At 42.9% G+C, this 17,962-nt stretch overlaps 3 protein-coding genes across 6 annotated transcripts in view; 2 read left to right on the top strand and 1 right to left on the bottom strand.

The window, feature by feature from the left end:
* Positions 1-3,680, top strand: part of GPN1 (GPN-loop GTPase 1) — a 22,085-nt gene extending 18,405 nt beyond the window's left edge. Inside the window, exons 13-14 of the mRNA XM_003270665.4 lie at positions 664-771; positions 2,956-3,680. Coding sequence (XP_003270713.1) covers positions 664-771; positions 2,956-3,041 — 194 coding nt within the window. The 3' untranslated portion in view covers positions 3,042-3,680. The remainder of the gene's footprint in view (positions 1-663; positions 772-2,955) is intronic.
* On the bottom strand, positions 3,646-17,011 carry SUPT7L (SPT7 like, STAGA complex gamma subunit). 4 transcript variants are annotated; one of them, XM_030799444.1, is made up of 6 exons: positions 16,500-17,011; positions 15,354-15,456; positions 14,158-14,775; positions 10,189-10,513; positions 8,196-8,433; positions 3,646-6,596 (listed from the first exon to the last, which is right to left on the bottom strand). In XM_030799444.1, the coding sequence occupies exons 3-6, from the start codon at positions 14,568-14,570 to the stop codon at positions 6,334-6,336; spliced, it is 1,239 nt and encodes a 412-aa protein (XP_030655304.1). In that variant the 5' UTR covers positions 14,571-14,775; positions 15,354-15,456; positions 16,500-17,011; the 3' UTR covers positions 3,646-6,333. The 4 variants fall into 4 exon arrangements, with proteins under 4 accessions (XP_030655304.1, XP_012353042.1, XP_003270721.1 ...); XM_012497588.1 differs by having other exon boundaries at positions 14,158-14,562; positions 16,495-17,011; XM_003270673.4 differs by having other exon boundaries at positions 4,000-6,596; positions 14,158-14,562; positions 16,500-16,807.
* The window catches only part of SLC4A1AP (solute carrier family 4 member 1 adaptor protein), a 31,161-nt gene continuing 29,840 nt past the window's right edge, over positions 16,642-17,962 (top strand). The window contains exon 1 of the mRNA XM_012497566.2: positions 16,642-17,749. Coding sequence (XP_012353020.1) covers positions 17,087-17,749 — 663 coding nt within the window. The 5' untranslated portion in view covers positions 16,642-17,086. The remainder of the gene's footprint in view (positions 17,750-17,962) is intronic.

Below are 17,962 nucleotides of genomic sequence, written 5' to 3' on the forward strand. Positions count from 1 at the left end.
TATTCCCTAGCTGAGCTCTTGCAAGCCTCATAGGCTCCTGAAGAGAGAGTGGCCATGTCCTCCCATGGCAGTAGTGACTTGATTAGACTTCTTTCTGATTACTGGAGCTCAGCCCTTACTGGTTTTTCTGAATAGAGAATTTTACTTCTATTAGTGTATTCGATTTTCTATTTTTCCCCTCCCTCCTCTTCTTAAATAATACCCTGGCCCCTCTATAACATTTCACCCTGTATTTTCTGCAGACCTTCTCTGAACTTATATTTCCACCAGGAGGCTTCCTTAGCACTCCACACTTTCACTGTGACTCACCAGCACACTGGATCTGCTCAAATGTTGTTAGCTTTCATAGGAAAAACCATCACCCCTTCCAAGCTATGAGCCAGTAAAAAAGAATGATGCTACTACTAAGACAAATTTGAAAATTATTTCCCTCAGCTTAAAAAAAATGGGACTCCTAGGGCTATTTGCCTTATGAAAGCATTTTGTGAACTAAGCTATTATAGAAATGTTAAGTGGTATTAACAATACATTTAGAAGAGGTAAGATCCTGCATTTATATGTATCATGAGCACTTTCATCCTGCCAGTTTATGATCATAGTTACTTAGTGATTCAAGATCACCTTTTTGAGGAGGCATATCACTGATAGGTGTTTTCACTGTAGACAGCTTATCTCCTGTGCTGCACCCTTCTGATTTGATCCTGACTCGAGGAACCTTGGATGAAGAGGATGAGGAAGCAGACAGCGATACTGATGACATTGACCACAGAGGTGAGAGGTGGCTGAGGTGGCCCATGGCAACAGAGCATCTGCTTATCCTCATATTGTTTGCCCAGGAGTTTCTTACTATTAAGCATGTAGCCAGTAATAGTGGGGGAGAGGAGATGGTAAAGGATACAGCACCATAAAAGAGTTTCCTGTATTGAGAGTTCCTGTCCTGCCTACTGGATGGTTAATACTGAGCTGATTACAGGTCTTTCGTTGGTCTTGTGTCTTCTTATCTTTAGGTCCTAACTTGGTTTGAGGGATCCAGGACTTTTGTTTGTTGTTATTAGTATTTTGTTTTAAGAATATGTAAGGGCTGGGTGTGGTGGCTCATGCCTGTAATCCCACCGCTTTGGGAGGCCAAGGCAGGAGGATTGCTTGAGGCCAGGAGTTCTGGACAAGCCTGGGCAACATAGTGAGTCCCAGTCTCTACAAAAAAGAAGAAAATAGCTGGGCATAGTTACTCACCTGTAGTCCAAGCTGCTTGGGAGGCTGAGGTGGGTGGGTTGCTTGACCCTAGAAGTTTGAGGCTATCGTGAGCTATGATTGTGCCACAGAACTCCAGGCTGGGTGACAGAAGAGTAAGACCGTCTCAAAAACAAAAAACAAAAATAATACATAAGGTGATATGGACTAAAACGGTAAGGATAGAATGGCTCTGGAAACCCAAACCCCACTTGGCATAGTTTTATGGACTGTGAGCAGAATCTAATTGTTACTATTATTTTTTGAGACAGAGTCTTGCTTCGTTGCCCAGGCTGGAGTGCAGTGGCACGATCTCGGCTGACTGCAACCTCTGCCTCCCGGGTTCAAGCGATTCTCCCACTTCAGCCTCCCGAGTAGCTGGGACCACAGACACACGCCATCACAGCTGGTTAATTTTTTATATTTTTAGTAGAGACGGGGTTTCGTCATGTTGGCCAGGCTCGTCTTGAACTCCTGCCCTCAAGTGATCCGCCCATCTCGGCCTCCCAAAGTGCTGGGATTACAGGCATGAGCCACCATGCCCTGCCAGAATCTGATTCTTGAAACAACCATAGGCCAGGCACGGTGGCTCACGCCTGTAATCCCAGCACTTTGAGAGCCAAGGTGGGCGGATCACCTGAGGCCAGGAGTTCAAGACCAGCCTGACCAACATGGTGAAACCCCATCTCTACTAAAAGTACAAAAAATTAGCTGGGCTTGGTAGCAGGCACCTGTAATCCCAGCTACTTGGGAGGCTGAGGCGGGAGGATTGCTTGAACCTGGGAGGCGGAGGCTGCAGTGAGCTGAGAGCTCACCATTGCACTCAGGCCTCAGTAACAAGAGTGAAACTTGGTCTCAAAAAAAAAAACAAAACAAAAAAAAACCGAAAACAACCATGGGATTTAGGTCTTAGCTATGGCCAAGAGTAAACCTCGTTATTCTTTAGGCTGGGTTTTACATGTAAATTGCCTCATTTAATCAGATTTGTTAAGATGTAATTTACCAACAGTGAAACTCACCTTTTTGAGTATATAGTTTGATGAGCTTTAACAAATATATGCTTTCTTGTAACCACCATCACAGTTGAAATGTAGAGTACTTCCCTCGCCCCCCAAAACTTCCTCATGCCCCTTTTTTTTCAGTCCCCATCCTGAACACGTCGTGCCTGGCAACCACTGACTGATTTCTGTTCCTTTGATCTTGCCTTTTCTAGAATGCCATAGAAATAGAATCACAGTATTTAGCCTTTTGCATTTGACTTTTTTGACTCAGTAGTGTAGTCTCTCCATGTTGTTGCATGTATCAGTAGTATGTTCTTTTTTATTGCTGAGTGATACTCCATTATTGTGGATGTACCACAGTTTGTTTATCCATTCCCCAGTGGATTGATATTTGGGTAGATTTTAGCTATTATGAGTAAAGCAACTATAAACATTTCCAAATAGATCTTTGTGTAGACATATGTTTTCATTTCTCTTGGTTAAAAATACCTACAAGTGGGACCTTATTTTAGCTACTATGAGGGAAGTATTCTTTCTGCTTATAAAGAAACTACATTTTGGGCAGCATGTAGAGCATGCTTCTAGGAGACATTTCCTTTCTGAGGGAAGTGAGTACTTAGTTTCTTAGAAGTAATGTACTGTTTTCTGATGGATGGGTGACAGGGGCTCTAATCAGTTTGTCTAATGAAAGAGTTGAAAAAGAATTGCCCTTTTTTCCTTGCAGTTACAGAGGAAAGCCATGAAGAGCCAGCATTCCAGAATTTTATGCAAGAATCGATGGCACAATACTGGAAGAGAAACAACAAATAGGAGACTTTAGGACACTTCACTTGTTTCTAGAAGTCCAGAATTTTGGACCTCCATGTGAAAGAACTATCCTTACCTCTGACTGGGGGCTCCCACAAGGGCTAATTTTCCTCAGAGTAGCAGAGTTTCTCTTAGAGAAATCTTGTGACTCAGATGAAGTCAGGGATAGAAGACCCTTGGACCTGGCAGGTTAATGCTGATTATTCCTTGGCCTTTCCCTTGTATTTATGCAAGGAAGGATATACTGAGCTGATACTCTTCGAAGCCTGCAACTTCAGGTTTTATCATTTGAACTCAAGTACTTTTGCTGCTGAGGAATGGAATCAAAAGAACGTAGTCTCCTGGTGACCACCTCAGATCTGTAATATTAGGCTAGATGTATAGCTTCTACTCCCCCAGCTTCTTGATCTTGACCCTGCACTGTAAGTTGCCCTTCTATTAGCAGCCAGGGAAAAGGGAAACATGAGCTTATCCAGAACGGTGGCAGAGTCTCCTTGGCAATCAGCCAACGTTGCTGTGAAATATGCCTCATACTGTATAGCTCATTATAGGACATCAGGTTTGTTCAAAAAGACATGATTAATGAATCAGAATCCTGTTTCACTGGTGACTTGGATAAAGAGTTTTTAATTTTAACTTTGTTGTAAAACTGCTTGTCATGATTTCAAATTAGAAAATTAAAATTGCAAATAGCTTCACTTCTCCTGTTCAACAGAGGCTTAAGGCCACATGTCCAAACTTGTCTCAATAAGGAGGTGATATTTTACTAAGTTTCCCACGTGCACATACTGAGTAAATACAGAGCTAGGCCCAGTTTGTATTGTACTCTGAACTTAATGCAAAGTCTCCTTGGTGATTTTCGCAAAGGCCGTGGATTTGGGTCAGAGGCACATTTCATACATAACAGCCCTTATAAACATTTGCCCTGCCTCCACATTTTACAGTATCTTAAAACAGTACATTTCTTTCAAGGAATTTTATCTCTGTCAGTACTCCAACTTAGTGGTTCTCACAGTGTGGACCAGGAGCATCAGCATCATCTGGGGAATTGTTCAACTCACCTCTTAAAACCTATGAACTCAGAAACCCTGGGAGTGGGGCCGAGCAGTCTGTTTTAGAAAGCCCTCCATGTGATTCTGATGCATGGTAGCCTATGACATAATTCCAGACCAGGTGAATCTCAGATACTAATCCTCACATCATTTGCCTTCTCACATTACCCTCGTCTTGACCATCTGGTGCCTGTTCTGCAGTTTAACATTCTGCAGCAATAAAATGTTTTATTATGAAGTATTAATTTCAGTGTTCTATACTTAATGGGAACCGCTGGTCTCAAAATTTGAAACTATTCTTTAAGAGGAGAACATTCGCAAAGCAAAACTCAAGCATACTTGGTTTTTCTCTGTAGTACTTTTGAATGCTTTATCTTCCTTACAGAATAACTTGTCTTCCAAGTTACTTCCAAGTACTCCAAAAGGGTACGGAGTTAAGTCTTAATCATCTTTGTATTCCTTGCACAGGACCTAGCAAATAATTGGTACTCAATGTTTGCTGGATGAATGAAATAAATTCCCAGATGGCCACTTTATGGAAACTAACTGCCTAATCGCCACTTTCATTATAAACAAAGGAAAACGAAGATAAGACTGCAACAGAGACCAGGTGCAGTGGCTCACGCCTGTAATCCCAGCACTTTGGGAGCCTGAGGCGGGCAGATGAGCTGAGGTCAGGAGTTTGAGACCAGCCTGGCCAACATGGTGAAACCTCATCTCTACTAAAAATGCAAAAATTAGCTGGGTGTGGTGGCACGTGCGTGTAATCCCAGCTACTCAGGAGGCTGAGGCAGGAGAATCACTTGAACCCAGGAGGTGGAGGTTGCAGTGAGCCGAGATTGCACCATTTGCACTCCAGCCTGGGCGACAGAGCAAGACTCCATCTCAAAAATAAATAAATAAATTTAAAAAAAGACTGTGACAGAAGGGGTTTAGAGAAATGTGCTAAAGAGTTACAACTGGCAAATTTAAAATTATATGTTAAACTATAACCTCATTTTATTTCTATCATATTCATTTATTCTCAATGCCCGGGACATTTAAGGCATTCAATAATGAATTAAAGCTGTGCCTTATTTTGGTCTGTATTAAAGGAGTGGTCTAAATTTTACAAGATGTATTCTGCATCAGAAAACCAAACTTCAGCAGTTTAACATGCTGGCATCCATCACCAAGGCATGAAGCAACACATTTGCTAATGATTGCTAATCACTACAGTGCTACATCATTTACTTAATAAATACTGATTCGGTACTTATATATGCAGATCGTCTGATGGATGAGTAACCACAGTTACGTTGTTCAGGACATGATGTAAAGTTGAAAGGTGCATATTGCTATGCCTTAAAGGCTGCCTTTACAGTAGCAGAAGCAAAGTGTGCTTAATGGACTGCTGTCCTCTGATGACCAAGCAAATGCAACAAATGAAATACGCACAAGGCTGTCCTTGGACAGTACTTGTTTGCTTTGCTCACAAAGGAGAAAAGGAAAGAAACAATCAAAAATATGTATATGGTGAAAGTATGTGAGTCTGAGCAGAAATAACAAAGGCAAAAGGATGAGGAGAGATGGAATAAGTCTAGAGAAGAAAATAAGTGGATGAGATAGAGAGCTGTCTAAGCAAAAAAGTTATGTCGCCATAGACCTCTGATCTTATAAATAAGACACTTCAAAAGTAGCAAAAACAGTTTTAAGAAGGCGACTAATAGATAAGGTGTGTTGTGTTTAGCTATTTCCTGTTAGGTATTAGTAATGGGTTCCCAATGACCTGAGCCAAAAATGAATCAAGTTAAATGAAAACTGACATCTGATATAAGCATATATTATGAGTCTATTCAAGCACAGTTTTGAAGTTAGCAAACATCTAAATCCTCACATCTCTATAAGGTAGGTCAAAGAAGTATGATTCTTCTCAGTTGTACAAGATAAATGGCTATAGAGAAGCTAAGTAACATGTCTAGTCATAGTTAAGACAACAATTGGGGACAGTGCTTTGGTCTGATTGCCATGCCAGCATCATATTTTAATCTGTGAAGGGTGGCTTGGTTGTGGAAAACTATAAAAACTGGATGCAAAAGTAAAATGCAACCTTGTTTGGTGACATCCAGTTCCTTTGGAATTAGGAAAAACCACTTGTGTTTAAGAACAGGAGTCAAATCAATTTTTATGGAAACAGATTCTAATACAAAGACCTTTTCTGTTGGGTCTAGTAGGCCTGGACAAAAAATTTCCCTCTTTTCCTTTTATATTTTCCTCATCCTCTTCTTGCAGCGCTGGTTGAAAACAGGGGAGGACCCCATGAGGCTGTCAGTGGAGTGGGAACCATAGCTGCTATCTGAGTCATCAGGGCTCTGAGGAATCCCAGCTTCACTCATGCCTGACATGGGCTCCTCGAAGACATCGCTGCCCAGCACACCATGCCCAGAGACATTGCCTTCTTCAGTCTCTTGAGGCTCCATTTTCACATGGGCCAGATTCCAAAGAGGAGAAGCATTTACCTCTGCACCTAGAAACAGGAAAGATGGACATATACCAAGTGTATATGTGTAGCCAAGTGTAGAACAGAGAGTAAATATATCACTCAGAACCAACTAATATTCTTTGAGCACAGTTTTCACAGATTCTGTACTTGGCTGGAGAATATGGTTGTTATTCTCTGCTTCAAAAAGTTAACCATCCCAAAAAATCACCAGCTCTGATTATCTTCTTTTCCATTTCTTCTACCTTTCTTTCCTCTACCTCACCCACCCCCATTTTCCCTAAACCAGGGACATGAAACTAGGCAGGTGGAAAGATCCCCTGTCTCACAGCCCAAAGACATGCACAACCACAGGACTTGTTCAGTTGTTTAGTTTGCCTGTCCTTCCTTCTTTTGTGGGGCCATCTTGTTTTCCTGCCTTTTGTTTGGGTCTCTGGTCATCTCTCGCATTATGAAAAGTTAATGGTCACTACATAATGCTAACAGCAGTTCTCTACCTGGTCTCCTTTGAAGAGACATGGTCCCAAAGTCCGCAACAATTTCTCTTTGGCCCTCGCATCTCTCTATGTAGTCTAGCAATGCTGTTCTCTTATGGTTATTCTTCCATAGTGAAAGGCTCTCTGCCCAACACTTTTAAAAGTATGACCTAATTCCATTTAGACCACATTTGAGGATTTGCTATTTGAGTCATTTGTGCATTGATGACTGTAAACAACTGAGTGCCCAGACTAATTTGCAACCCAACTGACACGAAACCAGTCAGTTGTCCTGGCTCCTAAGGTAATCACAGAGTCTGGAAAAAGAAGCCAGCCACCTCTAACTGGGAAGCCCTATTTCTTTTTTTTTTGAGACAGAGTCTCGCTCTGTCGCCCAGGCTGGAGGGCAGTGGTGCGATCTCGGCTCACTGCAAGCTCCGCCTCCCAGGTTCACGCCATTCTCCTGCCTCAGCCTCCCGGGTAGCTGGGACTACAGGTGCCCACCACCACGCCCAGCAAATTTTTTGTATTTTTAGTAGAGACAGGATTTCACCACGTTAGCCAGGGTGGTCTCAATCTCCTGACCTCGTGATCCGCCTGCCTCAGCCTCCCAAAGTGCTGAGATTACAGGTGTGAGCCACTGCACCCGGCTGGAAGCCCTATTTCAATGTCTTTCATCTTCAATTTGTTAGAATACTCTAGCAGGGAAGCCAAACTCAGAACATCCTTGAGCAATTAACACTCCCCCATCTATCTGGCAGCTGTCTTATTCAATGAAGTACAAGCATCAGGAAGGACCAATAGAGAATACTAAAAATAAATACTAAAGGAGGAAGGGGATATCTTCCCAACCAGCTGGATCAGCTAAATCAGCCTTGTTAATCAACGTGACAACACATATTGCATCTACATCTTAACTAGGGATTATTTTAAAGAATGCCTGTAAAGCTGTGCTAATCCTCTCTTCACTAATTAGAAAGAGAAGAATGCTGGGATCTCTAGATAGGTGAAACGGTATTCGTTTTAGGACTTTCCATTCTGCCCCCTGCTGCTTTTGTTCTTCTACCTCTTGAGCTTGATTCCAAAAAGCAAAAAGTACTGATATTGGCAGAATTCCCAGAATCAAAGTGAGTAAGTTTATCTGTCTTACTTGAAGCTTGTGGTGAAGCTTCAACCTCCAGGTTAGATGGGAAGCGTTCACTCTGAGCCCCAAGCACTCCCATAGGCAGTGACTGGTCTCCAGAAGCAAGATCAGCCTCAAGCTCCTCACTGACAGGAAAGGTGATGTCGCTCACAGGTTCCTCCTTGATCTTCACAGGTTTAGCGTCCTCTGTGGCCTTCTCAGGATTGACAATCCTTTCATATTCTTCAGAGAGTTGCTTACTAATCTGTTGGCAAGCAAGAGTCAATTTTCCAAGGAAATGTTAAACGCAAGTTGGATAGTCAGCTTGTGACATCCCATGGAAAAGCCAACAGAACATGAATAACAGAATTTTAAAACATTCACTGCCAATGGAAGGGATTTGTTTAAGGTGTTGAGTTTGCATTTATGAGTGATAGAGATACGTAAAGAAAATTGGTTTGGCAGAGAATGTGTATGTCATTAATTAAAAGTTACATAAAGGTAAAAAAAATGTGTTAAAACAGAACTGGGACAAAAGATTACATTTTTTTGGCTATAAAAATTAACAGTAGGCTGGGCACGGTCATTCACACCTGTCATCCCAGTACTTTGGGAGGCCAAGGCGGGAGGACCACTTGAGCCTAGGAGTCTGAGACCAGCTTGGGCAGTATCTAGTGAGACCCCATCTATACCAAAAAAAAAAAAAAAAAAAAAAAAGAGCTGGGCATGGTGTTTCACATCTATGGTCTCAGCTACTTGGGAGGCTGAGGTGGAAGGATCACTTGTAGTGAGCTGTGATTGTGCCACTGCACTCCAGCCCAGGCAACCCTGTCTAAAAAAAAGGAAAAAAAAGTTGACGTATGTATCCTAGGTGAATAATCAATGGTGTGGGAAATCTGGATCACTTAGCAAAGACTTTTTTCTTGGGTGTTAAAAATTCCTAATCATATTTTAGACCTGCAGAAACTGAAACAGTGAACAAATGACTTAAGAGCACAAGGGCTGAAGAGATTAGATATTTCTGGTTCCAACCAAAATCATCACCCCCCGCCAACCCATCCTCCAGGCAATATCATTTTACTCTGTTTTTTTCATAGTACTTAACATTATCCAAAATTGTATTTTTTTGAGTATGTGCTTAGAGACAGGGTCTTGCTATGTTGCCCAGGCTGGTCTTAAACTTCTGACCTCAAACAGTCCTCCCACCTCAGCCTCCCAAGCAGCTATATTAGATATATATTTTACAATTCCAGTCAAACCATTATATTAGCTGCTTGAGAGGCTGAGGCAGGATTGTCAGTAGGTCTGTGTTCTCTTTTTTTTTTTTCAGACAGGGTCTTGCTCTGTCACCCAGGTTGGAGTGCAATGGCACAATCATGGCTCACAGCAGCCTTAACTTCCTGGTCTCAAGTGATCTTCCCACCTCACACTCCTGAGTAGCTGAGACCATAGGCATGAGCTACCATGTCCAGCTCATTTTTATTTTTTAATTTTCTGTAGAGATGGGGGTCTCACTATATTGTCCAGGCTGGTCTTGAACTCCTGGCCTCAAGCAATCCTCCCACCTCAGCTTCCCAAGTAGCTGGGATTACAGGCATGTGCCATCATGCCTAGCTCCTGAAATTGTTTTGATCATTATTTGTTGACTTGTGTTTGTCTCCCTTCAAAAACAATGTAAGCTCAGGTAACAGTAACTGCTGAATCCCACAATGCTCGACTCTCAACAGGCACTCAATAAATACTTGCTGAATAAAATCAGACTAACTGCATTCTCTCAGATTCCATATACTTGTGGATAGTTTCTTCCAGAGGAAGTATCAGTGAATGTGGCCGTTCACTGACTAAAGGAGAACCATGGTATTTGGCCAGGAAAATCGCTAGGGCCATCATAAAAGTATGTTAAGTTCATTCTGTTCCAAGACTCTGGGCTCTGCACTCTAGACCAAGTGTTGTGGGATCCTGCTGAACACTCCTAGATTGCACAGACATCTGTGCCCACTTTTCAACAGGGTCGCCTCACCTGTAGCATGTAACTGTGATAGTCCTTGATGCGGTGCTGCCAGAACTTCTGGAGGGAGAGCACACTGCCAATACCCACTTCATGGAATACCTGCTCCATCACATCAGGAAAAGGAGTCTGTCCCAGCCGGGCCTCCCGGTCCACAGCAAAACGCAGCAGCTTGGTAAACTTAAGGCAATACTCATGTGCCACATCAGTTAGGGTCTCCAGGACACTCTCATTAGCACAGTCAAAGCCCGCGTGGGCCAGGATTGTAGCCACTGCCTGGTAGAGGAGCTGCCGACAGGAGTGCCAGCTGAGTTCAGTCACAGGTTCCCCTTTTCCACTGAAAGTGGACATACGGTGGTGTTATTAATGTTCTTGCAAAGGGTTGACCTCTCCTGTCTCCCCAGGAGTTTTACAATTCCAGTCAAGCCACTGGCCTAGCTTTCCAGGGAAATTCCATCCAAGTTACATAGCTCAGTTTCATCCTGCTGCTATCTGGGCATGTCTTAGCAACCCATGGTTGTATCTTTGAGCTCCTCCAAAGACACAGTTTGAATAGGCAATACATGTCTATAATACACAATCCAAAAGGATATCTAGTGAAAAGAAAGTTTCCTTCTAGCAAGTGTTCAATTTTGATCACTTTTAGGATTAAGTTTAATAGTATAGCCCAGACACTGCTCAATGATGCTCTAATTATTTTACCACAACCTAGTTTTCATACATGCTGGGCAATATATTAATACAAACTTTTAGAAATTCACAGTTCCAATATAGAGATTCTTCACAGCTTGCCAGGAGTTTAAGATTCTTAGATTCTTATAAAATTACAAGGGACCATTTCAAAACAGGGAAGTCAACTCAATTTTATAAAAGCAATTTAAAACGTATATAGCTTACAAAGCATTTTCATCCTATCCTGTGTTGTGCAACGGGTAGTGTCTGTATTATTATTATTTCTATTTGCCAGGAGAGGAAACTGAGGTTCAGAAGGGCTGACTTGCCAAAATTTGTTTACATGTAATTAGTAAGTGGTAAAGCTTCTGACTCCAGAAACCGTATCCTGCATAATACACCATTTTGCCCCTAATCACTACTGCAGAAATCTTAATTTTCCAAGAAAAAATTTAAGAAAGCTATTTGATCTAAAAATAGCTTAAGAAGCTTTTAATAATTTACCTGTCTCTTGAAATTTCCTACTGGCTTCTGCCTACCCCTGACAAAGGAATTTATTTTACCAATAAAAATAAAATAGAGCACAGAAAATCATTTTTCCTTGGTTCGTACTTGGCATGTGTCATCACGCACTGTACAAAAGTGCCTGAGGGGTTATCCACCCACTGAACTCTGACCTGTTCAATAGCAACTACTGCAGTTTACATAATAGTTTGAGAATAAGATAACTAATTGCCAAGTAACTTTTCATTTACTATCTTCATCATTTCCACGGCCAGTGTCTCTGGGCCAAAAGCTAAAGGCCTCATAAGTACCTAATAAACAGAGACAACTAAACCAATATCACTTTCCTAGAATAATATCTGGACCTCTTTCAAAGGAAAATAATTTTTTGGTGCCCTCATAACTGACGCAAATTATTTTTGTTGCACAGTTTCTTAAATATGTATAAAATAAAACCAGGTACAAACTTTTGATGGTCATGGCTCTTACTATATAAATTTGATACAAAACTAAAAATGAATAAACAGCATCAATTTAATATGATAGATAACATTATATTGTTGAATTAAATTGCCCTCAATATGTGAATACAGTATTGATCACCACAGAGCAAGTTTTTTGAGTTGGGCGTGTCTATGCCAGCATATGCTGTGCATGTAATAACACAGTTATGCCTCCCCTTTTCATTATTCCAGTGACTTCAGAACCTTTGATTACAATGGACCTTGATATAATCTGGCCTTCACCTGGCCCAACTGCAATACAACCCCTGTGTAGTTAGTCTATTTCTGTACTTTACTCATTAGTTTGGGAACCACTAAAATAGTATTATCAGCAACAGATAGATGTAATAAATAACATATAATATCACTTCTGTAGTATTCTTGCCAAACATATTTAATCTGAATCTAATCTTGAGGAAATAATCAGCAAATCCAGTAATTGGGACATTCTACAAGTGACCTGAACTCATAAAAGACTCTAAAGAGGCATAACAACCAGGTACAATGCATGAATCTTTGTTAGATCCTGGACTCGAGGGAAAAGATATTTACAAAAGATCTTTTGTAAAGGTCTTTACAAAAGATAATTGGAAGAATGTGAATATGAACTTATTAAGTGGTACTTAATCTTCATTTACTTTGGTAATGGTATTATGATTATGCAGGAAAATTTCCTTATTCTTAGGATATGCATGCTGAGGAATTTAGGGGTGAAATATGGTGATGTCGGCCGGGCACGGTGGCTCACACCTGTAATCCCAGCACTTTGGGAGGCTAAGGCGGGCGGATCACGAGGTCAGGAGATCGAGACCATCCTGGCTAACATGGTGAAACCCCGTCTCTACTAAAAATACAAAAAATCAGCCGGGCGTGGTGGCGGGCGCCTGTAGTCCCAGCTACTCGGGAGGCTGAGGCAGGAGAATGGCGTGAACCTGGCAGGCGGAGCTTGCAGTGAGCCGAGATCGCGCCACTGCACTCCAGCCTGGGCGACAGAGCGAGACTCCGTCTCAAAAAAAAAAAAAAAAAAAAAAGAAATATGGTGATGTCTGCAACTTACTTTAAAATGTTTAGGGGAAAAATGTGTGCATATACAAGTATGCATATATGTATGTTTTTATATGTGTGTATATATGTGTATACACACACATATGTGAGAAAGTAAATGTGGCAAAATGTTAAACATTGGTGAATCATGGTGAAGGTATTTGGATGTTTGTTGACTATTACACATTTCTGTAGGTTTGGCAAATTTCAAAATGAAAAGAAAAAAAGTAATTGTTTGGCATTAAATACAACTTGCACACTGACATCTAGTAGCAGCTCTAGGTTATAAGGCAGTCCTGTTCAGAGGATGTGGAGCAGGGCTTCTCAAACTTAAATGCACATACAAATCTCCTGGAAATCTTGTTAAAATGCAGATTCTGATTCAGCAGGACTGGATGAGGCCTGAGACTCTGCATTTCTAAAAAACTCCCAGGTAATGTTGATGCTGCAGATCTTGGACCAGATATTGAGTAGCAAGGATCAATAACATTTTTATATTATTATTTCTTTTTTTTTTTTTTTTTTTCTGACAGGGTCTCACTCAGTCACCCAGGCTGGAGTGCAGTGGAGTGATCTGCAATCTCTGCCTCCCCTGGGTTCAAGTGATTCTTGTGCCTCGGCCTCCCGAGTAGCTGGGACTACAGATGTGTGCCACTACACCTGACTAATTTTTGTATTTTTAGTACAGATGGGGTTTCGCCATGTTGGCCAGGCTGATTTTGAACTCCTGGCCTCAAGTGATCCACCCACCGTGGCTTCCCAAAGTGTTGGGGTTACAGGCGTGAGCCACTGTGCTCAGCTTATATTATTATTTCTTGAACTATGTTATCAAAATGAAAACACACAATTTAAAGATTCTTGTATAGACTTGTGGATTCCTAAAAATACCAGAATAAGTCCATGAATCCTAATTTGAAGACAACGAGCTAAACCCGTAAGTTTTTTTTATATTAAATAGAAAGACTAGATCCTAAGAACTATGAGGCCATGGCCTTTTTTACATACCAGTGTATTACCCTGCTCCTAATGAAGTGCTTGGCACATAGTAAGCACTCAAAAAATTAAAAAATACAGACCGTGAATTCTGAAGACTGGCATTCAAAACTTAGACATCCCACTAATTACCTGAGAAACCTTGGCCGTCAATTACTCTTATCCTCAGTTTCCTCGCATGAAAATGGAAGTGCTATTATAGGCTTAACAGGATTGTTGGGAAGATGACTTGAGAAAAGTAAGATACAGCAAAGCCTTGCCTTACCGATAAAAGTCACTCTCTGGGTCACTGTGCCGGATCTGGAATGGTGCATTGGGATTCTTACAATCTAAAGGCAGGAGGTCATCAGGGAGAGGAGGTGACCCAGGGCACGAGGGAAGAGGTTCACTCTCTTCAGTTTTTACACCTTCTGTCTGCTGCTGATTCTGGGCCTGAGCTGTGGCAATAAGGTTGCGAAGACGTCGGTTGTGCTGAATCAACTGAATCGTATGGATGGTAAGACTACATGGCTCTGAGGGGATGTCCAGCATAGTGGGGGGCTTCGGCTTGTTGGCTGAGGGTTGGTGCAGGGGTGGGTCATGGACTTCCACCAGACGGAACTCCCGTGGGAGCAAATCGAAGGAACTTCTGTTGGTCTGGCTTGATGATATTGGTATCTCTCCCCAGTATCTCAACATTTCAGAATAAGAAGAGAAGAGGTCTCAGGATAAATGTAGACAATAACCTAAAAGTAATGTGTTTAAATCCTGGCAACTTTAGATTATAGGCTTCTGTAGTGAAAAATATGAGGTCTAGCCAGTTATTTATGTAAAAAGTAGGCTATCTGTGACCACTTAGAAAAATATCAGTGTCAGCAAAACTGTAGGACCAAAGATGTTCTCCCTAAACAAATTAAGAGAAATGTAACTGTTAGATGCTGGTTATTGTCATCCTATGGCAATTCCTACTACACTGAACCACAGGGTAGAATTTGGGTCATTAGTGGACCAATAGCTACAACAGCATCTGGAGCTCTAGTATCCCTATTTCCCATCTCACTCACTAACTCATTACCAGAACTACCATCATGATCAATCCTGAACAATAAGCAAGGCATGATAAAGTATCTTGATACATCTGTGCTGGATCAATAGGAGAAAAACTAGTCGGGTTAAAGATAATAAGAAGTGGTTCTTATTCTGTGTGTCTTAGGCATGGTCCTGGTGGAAAAATTTATGAACCATTAATCTAAATGGCATTATGCTTTCAACTTTTGACATATAGAATGTGAGAGATTTCTGCTGCCTTCTAATTGGTATCCCTTCCTCCAGTCTCTCTTTGTATGTAATCTATTCTCTACACTGCTGCTAGACTTACTCTTTTTTAAAACTTAAATCTAATGGCTTCCCATTGCCTACTGGAAAAAGTCAGAATTCCTTGGCTTACCATTCAACAAAATTCACAATCTGGTTTCAACTCACCTTTGCAGATTCATTGTCCATATGTCTCTTCAAGTTCAACAAACATTTATCAAATGCCAGGCATTCTGTGTGGGTCAAAGACTGATAATGTGAGATCCTTGCCCTGAAGTGAGGAAGAGAAACGGAAGCAGAATATTTCAATATGAAACGTGGTAACTACTGTTCTAGAGGTGTATGGACCTGGGGTAGTGGAAGCACAAAGGAGGAGTTTCCTGGGTGAAATGACTACCTTTGTTCTAACAACATTATACTACTCAGTTTCTTGAGAATGCTGTACATTTCCACAGTTGACACTTTCAGCTGTGAACTCTGCCAGAAATGCTCTGCCAAACCTGCACATCCCTGGCAGACTCATATTCATTTTCAAGTACAGCGTAAGTCCCCACCCTCCATCACTTCACCAGTGCATCTTCCTTTCTCTGTTCTCACAACGCTTTGCATGTCTATGTCACAGCATTTATCCTTGGATTTTAATTAGTACTTATCGCTATAGAATTTTTCTGCCCGTCTATTTCTTACGGCCATGGTCTTGTTACAGAGCCAGGCACACAGAAATGTCTGGCATTTGTTGAATGTTTACTATATACGAGACTTCACCTTTTTTGTTTGTTTCTTTTTTGAGACAGGGTTTCACTCTGTAGCCCAGGCTGGAGTGCAGAGGTGCAGTCATGGTTCACTGCAGTCTCAACCTCCTGGGACCAAGCAATCCTCCCACCTCAGCCTCTGGAGTAGCTGGGACTACAGGCGTGCACCACCAAACCTGGATTTTTTTTTTTTTTTTTTTTGGCGAGACAGGGTCTCGCCATGTTGCCCAGCCTCCTCTGGAACTCCTGGGCTCAAGCAATCCTCCCGCCTCAGCCTCCCAAAATGTTGGGATTACAGGCATGAGCCACCGGTCTGGCTGGCCTTTACTGTTTGATTCAATTCTTCCAACAACCCTATGAAGCTAATAATCTTATTATCCCCATTTTTCAGAGTGAGGGCTGAGGCCTAGTGTCTTGTCCAATGTCACAAATGGCGAGGTCAAAAATCGACAGTTTCCAGAGTCTGCACTCTTAACCACTAAACTATTCTGCCTTAATAATTTGAAAAAAAATAAATGAATGAACGAAATAACAAAAAAGTCGCCCTCTTCCCTTACTTTACCGAAAGGAGCACGAAGAACAGGCACGGAGCCCAAGGAATGCCCAAGTCCCTCCAGGGGTTTCCTCGGTCCCGGTCGGCCGGCGCAGGCGCCAATCACAGGGTCCTGAGGTCGCCTGATGTTCAGGGCAGCCGGAAGACGGGGAGGTCTGGACCTGAACCGAGACAAGGAGGTACCACACTATTCACTGCTGCGTCGCAGAGCGGGCTGGGCGGCTGTCTGGACCCCGAGAGGCCTGAGGCAAGGATCACGTCACGCCCCGAAAGTTGGTTTGTTGATTAGTGATCTAAGGCCGCCGGAAGCGCTTCTTCTCAATCAAGCTATGCAACAGGAAGTCATTACGATCCCGTTGTAACCTCTAAATATGTCCCCGTTCTGCACAGCATCCCGATAACCGTTTTGTTTTTCTCGTATTATGACCTTCTCGTGTTAGCACCACTTTGCAACGCTCCAGGTCGTGAAGGAGCAACTTCACCATCGCCGCCTACAGACGCCACTGGGAGCTTGGGAGAGTGGGACGTGGACAGGAACGTGAAGACCGAAGGGTGAGGTTTCGAAGGAGCGGATTTCGAGGTTGCAGCGGTTGAGGATGGCTGACATTCTTTCTCAGTCAGAGACTCTGGCGTCGCAAGAGCTCAGTGAGGACTTCAAGAAGCCAGCTCTGCCGGTGCCCCCAGCGGCGCGGAGTAAGGCCCCGGCCACCAGTTCTTCAAACCCTGAGGAGGTACAGAAGGAAGGGCCCACTGCGTTGCAGGACTCCAATTCTGGGGAGCCCGACGTCCCTCCTCCTCAGCCGGACTGCGCGGATTTTAGGAGTCTACAGGAGGAGCAGTCGCGCCCCCCGACAGCGGTTTCTTCCCCTGGCGGTCCAGTCCGGGCTCCCCCCTACCAAGAGCCTCCATGGGGTGGCCCTGCCACAGCCCCCTACAGCTTAGAGACCCTGAAGGGCGGCACTATCCTTGGCATCCGTAGCTTGAAAGGGACGAGTTACTGCCTTTTCGGGAGGCTGGCTGGCTGCGACGTGTGCCTGGAGCACCCTTCGGTGTCTCGGTACCACGCAGTGCTGCAGCACAGGGCGTCCGGCCCTGACGGAGAATGCGACAGCAACGGGCCGGGCTTCTACCTCTACGATCTGGGAAGCACCCATGGCACTTTTCTCAACAAAACTCGCATCCCACCTCGCACCTACTGTCGAGTCCACGTTGGGCATGTTGTTCGCTTTGGAGGCAGCACCCGGCTCTTTATCCTGCAGGTAGGTAGAAAAACCTAGAATTGAAATCTCGGACTCATTGGACTGCGTTCTTGTGCTTCTTATGAGGAAGAAGAATCTCCCACTCAGGGATTACAAAAGTGAAGGAATCAAGTCTGGTCTATCATCTCCAGACCGCTGTACACATTGCTATATTTCTGAAAGTCACGTTCACAATCCCGAACTCTAAAATAACTTGTTTTTTTGGCCAGGCGC

The sequence above is a fragment of the Nomascus leucogenys genome, chromosome 19 (assembly GCF_006542625.1).
Source record: "Nomascus leucogenys isolate Asia chromosome 19, Asia_NLE_v1, whole genome shotgun sequence".
NCBI classification, from domain to species: Eukaryota; Metazoa; Chordata; class Mammalia; order Primates; family Hylobatidae; genus Nomascus; species Nomascus leucogenys.

Excerpts from the sequence above, each read along its gene's own strand:
- SUPT7L (XM_012497588.1), bottom strand. Across the intron at positions 8,434-10,188 it reads ATCACAGTTACATGCTACAG|ATTAGTAAGCAACTCTCTGA; the intron begins GTGAGGCGACCC and ends GCTTGCCAACAG. Across the intron at positions 6,597-8,195 it reads AGCTTCACCACAAGCTTCAA|GTGCAGAGGTAAATGCTTCT; the intron begins GTAAGACAGATA and ends TCCTGTTTCTAG.